Raw genomic sequence first — 9,928 nt, forward strand, 5'->3', positions numbered from 1 at the left:
CACACACACTGGTAGTGTTTGTCAGAACGGCTGGCAGGCAGAAGCAGCTCACACACACACGGCTGCCGGGACACAGGAAGGATCCACCAGGAGCGTGTAAGTCCACTAACAGACCTGGCTTCAGCTGCTCTGGTGACAGAGCTGATCTGGTGGAGACGCTTCTCTGCTTTTTCTGAGGAATCTGAGGTTTCTGAGGTTAGAGCGTGTCACGTCACGTCTCAGGCAAACACAGAGAGAGAGGTAGGTGTTAGGGGTCAGACTGTGGTCCGAGGTGAACATGTGTTCTCGTCCAACGGTGTAGACGAGCACACACGAGTTAAACAGACAGAGTGAGAAGCGAGGGCAAAGGATGTGGTTAGGTGCACTTTGTAGCAACAGTGTGCAAGCACAGAGAAGGAAACGGCAGATAAAAACTGAGAACTGTTCCTTTTAGACAGCCATCTGTAGAGTCTGACTGGAGCTTTTTCCTCATTCTTTAGCCGTCAGGCTGCCTGGTTTCTCAACAAGGCTGGACAATGATCAAGCTCCAAAGAATGACTGTCATCTGTTGTTCTCTGCCTGTTTCTCTTTAAGACACACCCTTCAGGTCCGACTCCGGTGTGACATACGGGTTTGTGTCTTCTCAGGGTCAGGACAGCTGAAGGCTGCGAGTTGAGTCACCCAGAGGTGTGGTGCCGCTCTGGGTGGGCGCCTTAGGGAGTTCCCGGGTTGTAATGAAAACACTGGGGGCTTGAAAACCTAGCTGTCCATTCATGTTGTTTCCATTCATTCATGATTTTGGTGGCTGTTTTCAGTGAGTCAGGAGGTAAAATTAGACCAGAGATCACAGCGGACCCCTTTGCTTCCTCTCTCCGGCTGCGAGGGGCTTTCTTCGCTCAGCGTGACGTCAGCCGGTTTTGGCGCTTGCGTTCAGAGTCATGAGGCTGCGGCAACCAGAGCAGATTCTATCGCAGCGCATTCGACCACAATCTGATTGTCTGAAAACCCCGTAGAAACCACAGATGTGCTTCCTGTGTTTTCAGTGACAGAGCTCCTCTGTCTGCACCCACAACCTTTGACACCTGTCAACTGTTCCAAAACACAGGCTGTTACCCTGGAGACTGGAGTCGGCCAGAATAAGGAGGCGAGACGAGGGGTTCCCAAAGACAGACAGACAGACAGACCTGAGAAAGACAGCAGCTCGCAGCGATGGACCGCCAGCAGCAGCAGCAGCAGCAGCAGCAGCAGCACGCCAAAGTGGAACGTTTTCTCAAGCTGGGATACGCTCACACTGACATCCTCAGGGTGCTGGAGAGCCTGCACCATGACGCCCAGACCAACGACATCCTGGAGGAGCTCATCAAGACCTGCCACACTCGCAGCACCAGCGTACCCAACAGTCCCAAGCTGGTGCCCAGAGGCTGCAGCCCCAGCCCGGGCCCGGGCCCTGGCCCCAGCAAGGCCAGGACCGGCCCTGACAGAGAGTCCAACACAGGCTTCAGACCCGTGGTTATAGACGGCAGCAACGTGGCCATGAGGTGAGTCAGCAACACTTATCTGTCACTAGAAACACTTATCTTGAGTTTCACTGAGTGTGTGGAGGAAGACACAGCAGAAGTTGGAGTATTTAAACTCACTTTGCTGAGAAAGTTTAACTCAATACCTTAAAAACTATTTGTTTCCTCTGCAACGCTGAGACAGAGAGGTTCTCTGTGAACTAAAGAGGTTCTGGGTATTTACTGTAGAACATGCAGGTGCTTTATTGCCCATCTACTGCTGTATTACCTAATCTACATGGTTGCATCACATTGCTGATGATAATGAAGTACTGGTTAAGCGTAGGATCTGAGATAAATCATGTTTAATGTGCTCTGAACATTAAAGCGATTCTACCAGAGCAGAAACCAGAACGATTCCCAAAACTCACGTATTTTCATATAAATAGTTCCATGTTATTCACAAAGCAAGCAAAGGGTTTTTTGGTTTGTCAGCACCAGAAAGCATGTTTTTCTTCCTTTACTTCCTGGAAAAAGTGTTTCTTGGCGATGTGTATGTAACGAGCAGCAGCTTGTGTCAGTTTCAGTAAACATTATCCTACATCATCACTCAGAAACATTCGTTTGAGAATGTATTTCGGTGGATTTTTTTGTCGTTCATCTTTAATGTTGCTTGGTATGGTTTGAGTTCAGGCTTGTGATCGGAGAACACTTCCTCTTTGCAGATGATGTGTCGCTCCGGCTTGTACTCGAGAAGCACGATCACATGTTGTTGGTTTCTGCTCACTTTTCACCTGAAATGTTTGTTCGGCTTTTAGATTTTCTATCGTCCTGAGAAGAACAACAATGTCATTACGCAGCTAATGTTCTGTAAATAGAAACATGTGGACGAACGACGAGTTACTCAGCTTTAAATTTAATCTTTCAATCTGATCTGCTCCTGTTCTAATGAATAATTCTAGACTCAAAACAGATTCTGTGAAATCACACACACGCACACACACACACGCACGCACACACACACACACACACACACACACACACACACACACACACACACACACACACACACACACACACACACACAAAACCAAAAAAAACAATTGTTATTGTTTTTTGACACTACAACTTTTTAGCATGAAAGATGCAATTTTCTACTATTCTTCTCTTTCCCAGAAATATTGCAAAAATTGGTTCTGTTCTCCTCCTATTTGTGTGAACACAGTATTGTCCATGGGGCCAAGAAGGACAGAGTTGCCCATTCGTGCCAGAACCATCACAGAATGTGCAACTCAATGAGAATTGCTTAATGACATAATTGCATGGCTGGTATTTTTTCACGACCTACATTAATGGATCAGGAAGTTCTAAATTTAAACAGACGGCTGAGTCAGAAGATGGCGGAAACGTTATGAATTTAAACTAGAAGATAAAGGAGGGATGTTTTTACAACACATGTTCCTGTAAGGACATGGAGTGAGTCCAAAGAGGAAGAAAACTGAACTGTTTACTCTGACGTTTTTCCCAGGTAAAGCAGAGAGGTTTGTGCCACCTCACGGATGTCAGACACTCGTTTAGTTATTCCAAATAACCAAGTCGTTTCCCAGAACGACCCAAACGGCAAGAAGAATTCCTTTAAGTCGGCCAACTTATCAGAAACTAAAAAGTTGGCCGACTTAAAGGAACAGACCTTTCTTTGGCTCAAACCTTAAAGAAAGGTCATATCTTCCAGTTCCCATGATGCAACATGGTTCAGATCACAGTAGAGTCTTACTTGGTAAACGCCAACTTGTTTTCAGTCTCAGTCCCTCCCTCAGTAGTAATTTACATCTGACTTTCTCACACTTTTGTCATGCTCACCCACAAAGCTGTAGAAGCAATCAGCACATCTCACTTGTACCTCACAGACACATCTGTAATTAAAAACATCTGAATGTTTTTAAAAGTTTCCCCACTGGACAAAAATGAAATTATGCTCAAAAACATACATTATATTGTTTGCTCTTTCAAAAAACACATACATACACAAACATGTTTTAGATTTCAATAAGGTGCTTTTAAAGTCACGGCCAGTTCTTCATAAATTTACTGAATTTGGACTGATACTGTTTGACCCATGACTAGATCTCTACCATACATTCATCTGACATAATGAGACATTCTAATACACACAGGAAGCAGAAGTAAGAAACTATCATGATTTTTAATAAAGTGTGAGAAGCCAAAGTGGTTTAAAGAAGCAGACTATCAGGTAACTCATCTGGATGAGCCACAAGCAGCTCGTCTCAGTCATTATCTTTTTACCTGTTGTATGGAAAGCAGCTCACCACTTCCTGCTTATGGAAAAAAAAGGGAAACTCCCCCACACACACACATGTGAACAGATACCCAGGAGCATGTTTGCAGACACAATGTCTCCTGTAAGCAAAATGATCTAGTTTACCTGCTCAGAAGTCGGCGCTTGGTAAACGCTGAGGTTCAAGAGTCAATGTGTTAAACTGCTAAAACCTGAACGACTCCCTCTGTGTTGTTGCAAACCTGGCAAAACGTTTAGGATTTTCATCAGGACTAAATAAAGTTAATTTGTGTTGCTGTTCTGGGTAAATATTATCAGGTGGCAATAATATATAAAACTGCAACATTGTGAATAATGAATTTTCCCTTTAAAATGACTCTTCAGAATTTGTTTTCCCAAATGTCAAGAAGTTCAAATCAATAAATCTAAGACAAAACAAATTCCATCCATTTATCATGAATCTTCTGAAACAATCATTGTTATGAAATGTCTTATTCACAGTTACACCAGTATGGGGAAGTAAATGTCTGAAAAACAGGCATGTTGTCAGTTATAAAAAGCTCCACGGTTGAATCAGCCAACAGTTTTAGTTCTCATAGGTCAGCAGCACTCAATTAGAGAAACAACAAATGAAGAGTTTCAGTTCTGCATCTGGTGACCCAGCTCTGAGCGTGGACAGAACTCTGAAGCACATGTCTTACAAAACCATCAGCTTCCTGAAAGTGGGAGAGGAGGTGTGTGTGTGTGTGTGTGTGTGTGTGTGTGTGTGTGTGTGTGTGTGTGTGTGTGTGCTGTGTGTGTGAATGTGACTAATGTATAAGGAAATGCAAAAGCAGAAGTAGATTTCTTCTTGTTGACACTGACTTTTGTCTCCGTAGCCATGGTGACAAAAAGGTGTTTTCGTGCCAAGGCCTCCAGCTGGCGGTGAACTGGTTTTGGGACAAAGGCCTGCGTCACATCACCGTATTTGTGCCGCTGTGGAGGAAGGAGCAGCCGCGGCCTGAGGCGCCCATCACAGGTAAGATCACCTTCCCTGCAGCCACTCCGTCACACTGAGAGGGAAATGCCACCGTTCATTTTAGAAATCCCTGCCAGGTGACTGGAGGGTTTAGTACCGTGGCTCTGCTGCGCAAGATGAAACACTTTGATTAGTGTGAACTCAGCAGGCTTCTGGCAGTGGTTACTGTGCTGCAGATGGGCCTCATAGCACAAATCTGCAGTGAAGTTCTTCATAAGAACCAGTTGGTTGCATTAGTGGCCCTTGCTGACGACCTCTGGCTGTCTGAATCAAGCAGAGTGACCTTTTACTTTGCACGCAGATCTCAGAGCTCAGTCAGGCAGGGTTGTGTTCCTTTTCGACTGATGGTGGTTCTCAGAGATTTAGTTGTTTTCCTTTTTGAAAAGACAAATTACACTTAGAACCAATCTCTGATGGTTCTAAAGGGTCATATTTCTACCTTCCTAGAGTAGAATAATTCAGGAACCTTGGTGACTTGATTTATGAGTGAGAGGATAATAGATCTTCCAGTCATCTTCAGATGAGCAGAAGACAATGAATGGATGAAAGTATGAATGGACATCTACCAGTACTTCTGACTAGATTTATCAGAAGTATTAATGATACTTAATGATCTCATGAGAAAATGTACTTTTTAACTCCTTGACATGTCCATTGTTTGTATCCGCTGGTTCTTGCAGGGCCACAGGTGTCCATCTTTAGCGGTCATTGGGCAAGAGGCAGGGCACACACTGGACAGGTCACCAGTCCATCATAGAAACATGGGACACACACATCTAAGGCCAATTTAGAGAAACCAGTTAACCTGACAGTCATGTTTTTGAACTCTGGGAAGATGTTGCAAACTTCTTACCCATCTGAAGTGGCACTTACCGTCCTGAAGGGGATCAACTCATGTATGCAGATGTCTGAACCTCTAGATGAGAACCAAGCTAAAGGTCTCAAGACACCAACCTGAAACTCTGACGCACATGACTCAAAACTCAAAACTTGTGAAATTAGAAAAACAACTTGTTTTGTACAGTTTTCTCTTTTTTTGGTATTACTGTTCGACACGAGTGGAAACCAGTGCACTTTCATGGTGAAATGCCACATCAAAGCAAATGCTGGAGCTTACTGGAAAGGAGGAAGAGCAAGGTGATTCATTTGCATAATACAACAGTCAAAGTCTTTTTGTTCATTCAGCATGTTAAGACAGCAGCAACATTAGGAAGAAATTGAAGTTAGATGAATCAAGGAAGTAAGTTGTACAATCCTTGGAATTGTCAAGGCATGCAATACGCCACTGAGGCTTATAACTGATTAGTTCAGGTAAATTCCCATCCTGCCATCCGTTGTCCTGCATTCATCTCGTTTGGCAGCTGCAGCCGGTCAAAGCGCCTTCAGCGACTTCCACTGAACTGCATTGAGATCCAAACTCTGTGCGGAACGAGGAAATGGCTGCACCTAAATGATATCCAGTATGTTGTTTGTGTTGGATCATCCCTACAAACCTTAACTTGTTCCAGGGAAGTGCTTATCAGGCACTTACAAAGAGTGCAGGAGGTAACTCAACATCTTTGATATTTCGTGCTCTGACAGTCGCTGTCAAAACAAGCAGTGAAGGCCTGTGTGAACAGCGAGGTTTAGGTCTCCTGCTTCAGAGACTCTAATGTGCAGCAGATGCTTAAACATGTTAACAGTAGATCAGATCTAGCAACCAAATATGACAGCTGCAACATGTTGAAACAGCAGTATCACCATATATTGTGTGAAGGGGCAAAATATCCAACTTTGACCATTTTCACAGGTTAAAGAAATCATTAGCTTGTTGCTAATGTTTTCCAGGTAGCCTCTGCTTCATGCCAGAATAAATCCTGCAGAAACCTCCCAGTGATCTTGTCAATACGTGGGAAATGTTGATGTTTATCTTCCTGTATGATAAGCCTGTCTTCACTCCACTGAAATTGTGGTTCTCTACCATTAGGATTTTTAAAATCTGCTTTTAAAAAAGTTGGAAGAACTGACTTAGAAGGGCCATTTGTAATGGTCAAGGTCACAAAGGCAAGAAAAAACTTCCAAATACATCTCAGCTGCTGAGATGGCATAAAACATCGTTCAAACACGAGAGTCTAAAACACCTGGAACAGAAAGAACAACCAGAGCGCTCATCCAAATCTGGTCTGATCATCAACCGGGTTATGGTTATAGCAGCTGCTTTGCTACTTAAATATGGAGGCAACATATAAAGAGGTTCTTTACCAAAGAGAAGATTTGCAAACAGCTCTATCATTGTACTGAATTGTATTGTCTTGTGTCCCATAGATCAACATATTCTCCATGAACTGGAGAGGAGAAAGATCCTGGTGTACACACCGTCCCGCTGCGTCAACGGCAAGAGGGTGGTGTGTTATGATGACCGCTACATCATCAAGCTGGCAGTTGAGTATGACGGAATCATCGTGTCCAACGACAACTACCGTGACCTGCAGACAGAGAATCCCCAGTGGAAAAAGTTTATTGAGGAGAGGCTCCTAATGTACACATTTGCCAACGACAAGTAAGGCTTCCGCAGTTGTCCCAACTGCCTGCCCTGGGTCTGGGTTCTTCTTCCCCAACAGCCACTGACCTAATTTTGTCCGTGTGGTGATGTGCAGGTTCATGCCTCCAGATGATCCCCTGGGTAGAAACGGTCCCACCATTGATGACTTCCTCAGGAAGAAGCCATGGACACAGGACAACAAGCAGCAGCACTGTCCATATGGTAAGTTCCCGTCACTTTATTAATAGTCACTCGTTCTGCCCCATTTGACAGAAGCAAAATAGAAACAAATACTGTGACAAGCAGTAAAAATAGATGATACGAGTGATCAGCATCTTAGAAGTTAATCATTCATGTAGAAAGTTGTTCGTTTCAACAATGTTGGCTGGAACAACAAAATGTTCACTCTCCAGGGACGCATGCAGACGAAACGCCTCCACGTGTTTCCAGTCAGACTTCATCATTAACCTTTCACAGAAAAAGGGTCAAAAACCAAACATCCAGTTAAAGCATCAACTTTCATTTAGCTTCAGGTTAAACGGTAACACAGGTTAGAGCTGCAGAGAAAAAAACGCCTGCAAGCAAACAGCTGACTGCATCCCAGAGATGGATGATCATCTGTTAACATGCAGATGGAGTTTATTCTACACAGACATGCAACCACCAAGTGGGCAAATAAAAGCTGATACTGTTTTTCTCTGCCTGACAGGCCATACTGTCAAATATTAATGTTGTGGAGAATGTGTAAATATTGAGGCTAAACCTGGAGGGTCTTCACAGTGAATAGAAAACATTTTCTAGCCTTTTAGCAAACACCTCATTTAAGAAAGAGATTTTTTTAGTACACCATATGGACAATTTGAAACAGAACTGTTAGAAAACATGAGCCTTTTTGATTTGAGCAGTGAACATAAAAACAAAACAAAAAAGAAAAATGTACTTGGTAATCTAACAGAAAATGTCCTCTTGTTATTTTAAAGTTGAAATTTGTATTCAACAATTAACAGAAAGGTCTAAAGACCCTTCAGAGGTTGGAATTTCCTTCAAACCCTGAACTCAAAATCCAATATGGCTGATGGTCAGGAATTCATTTATTTTTTCATGCAGTCCTTCAGTAAACATGGTGCTGTTGTGCTTGAAAATCTAAAATGCGTTATGAGGTTGTAGGAGTTGTTTTTCTGTTCACTGATGTTCAAACTTGTAACTAACTTTGGCTTAATGTGTCTGAAAATTCAAGCTTTGAATTCTGAGTAATAGAATCGTGGAACTGAAGGACGAGGACAAGTTTGAGATTTATTTTTGTTTATCAGAGACAGTAGTGATGGTGGCACACTGTGTATTTTCTCTGTGGAACTCAAAATGAACCGATTTCCCTGTTTGTCTGGTTTTCCAGGAAAGAAATGTACTTATGGGATAAAGTGCAAGTTCTACCATCCAGAGAGGGTGAACCAGTCACAGCTGGCTGTAGCAGATGAACTGAGGGCTCTGGCACACCAACCTGAACACAGATACACTCCACCCAGCCCTCCCTATGGGAGCAGAGATGACCTGACTCACAGCGACCCCTCCATCTGTTACAGGGAGAGCAGCAACCTGAGAAGCCAGCAAAACAAAAGTCCTCTTTTTTACCAGTACTCAAGTTCCGAGGCAGACGAGGCCTTCAGCTCCATAGGCAGCTCCATGTCCAGGCTCAGCATCCAGGACATGGCCTACAGCCTGGAACCCCCTCTGACCAGCTACAGCAGCGGCAGAGGCAGCTACCAAATGTCCGGCTCGTACGCCGGGAACAGCCTGAGGCTTTCACCCAATGGACACAGTTACTACCCTCCACAAAGCGGCTCTGTGCCCTGCGAGGGTCACATGTACAGCCAGTGCAGGTGTGGCCACCAGAACCCGGTCAACCATCACCACCACCACCAGCAGCAGCAGCAGCAGCGCCAGCCGGTGTGGAGCTCCTGCCCCGCTGTGCCTGCACACAGCGGGGAGCAGACGCCTCATTTCTCAGACATGCCGTACCAGCATGGCCACAGTCTGCCCCGGGACCCCTGGGTGCAGCAGCCCAGCGCCCCCATCAGCCAGAACAGAGGGGTGTCCAGTGAGCAGAGGAACGACCTGCGGAGTCAGCTGAGCACGCTGTTCCCTCAGAGCATGGTGGAGCAGGTGCTGAACGCCAACCCCCACATCTCAGACATGCTGGAACTGATCGGACTCATCCAGAACTACAGGACCAGCAACATGTCCTTCTAGACTGGCAGGCCTCAAACTGAGCCCACACTGGAGTTCTCATCCCGGAAATAGTGAAACCAAAGTGAACATTTCCTCAAGAGAAATTTTATTTGTTATGAAATATGTCACACGCATTATTTTAAGCATTAAGAAGGAAGTTGTTCTGATAAAACTAAAATGTCAGCTATTCCTTTATCCTATTACAGAAGTGCAATGCACTTCGCTCCATTCCAGCTACTTATTGTAGCGCTGACAAATGTTTATTAAAGCAACATGTGTTGTTTGTTCATGTTGCCTCAAAATGAGGAACACTAGACTGTACTTTTGTAAAGACTGTGAAAAGATTGAGCTTTTGTTGCACATTTTGAATAAAACAACTTTATAAACAAGTT

The 9,928-nt window shown here is 44.3% G+C and overlaps 1 protein-coding gene across 1 annotated transcript; it reads left to right on the forward strand.

The window, feature by feature from the left end:
• Positions 1 to 9,928, forward strand: LOC129369180 (probable ribonuclease ZC3H12D). Its single transcript, XM_055044557.1, has 6 exons — positions 1 to 96; positions 1,085 to 1,517; positions 4,650 to 4,789; positions 7,094 to 7,328; positions 7,426 to 7,532; positions 8,704 to 9,928. Exons 2-6 carry the CDS (start codon positions 1,189 to 1,191, stop codon positions 9,555 to 9,557), a joined length of 1,665 nt encoding a protein of 554 aa, XP_054900532.1. The 5' UTR covers positions 1 to 96; positions 1,085 to 1,188; the 3' UTR covers positions 9,558 to 9,928.

This window comes from Poeciliopsis prolifica, unplaced genomic scaffold (assembly GCF_027474105.1).
Source record: "Poeciliopsis prolifica strain line A6 unplaced genomic scaffold, Auburn_PproV2 SCAFFOLD020, whole genome shotgun sequence".
In the NCBI taxonomy this organism is placed as follows: Eukaryota; Metazoa; Chordata; class Actinopteri; order Cyprinodontiformes; family Poeciliidae; genus Poeciliopsis; species Poeciliopsis prolifica.

Coding starts and splice junctions, on each gene's coding strand:
- LOC129369180 (XM_055044557.1), top strand. CDS start 1,189: ATGGACCGCCAGCAGCAGCAGCAGCAGCAGCAGCAGCAGCACGCCAAA. Junction 4,790..7,093: donor GCCTGAGGCGCCCATCACAG/GTAAGATCACCT, acceptor TGTGTCCCATAG/ATCAACATATTCTCCATGAA. Junction 7,533..8,703: donor GCAGCAGCACTGTCCATATG/GTAAGTTCCCGT, acceptor CTGGTTTTCCAG/GAAAGAAATGTACTTATGGG.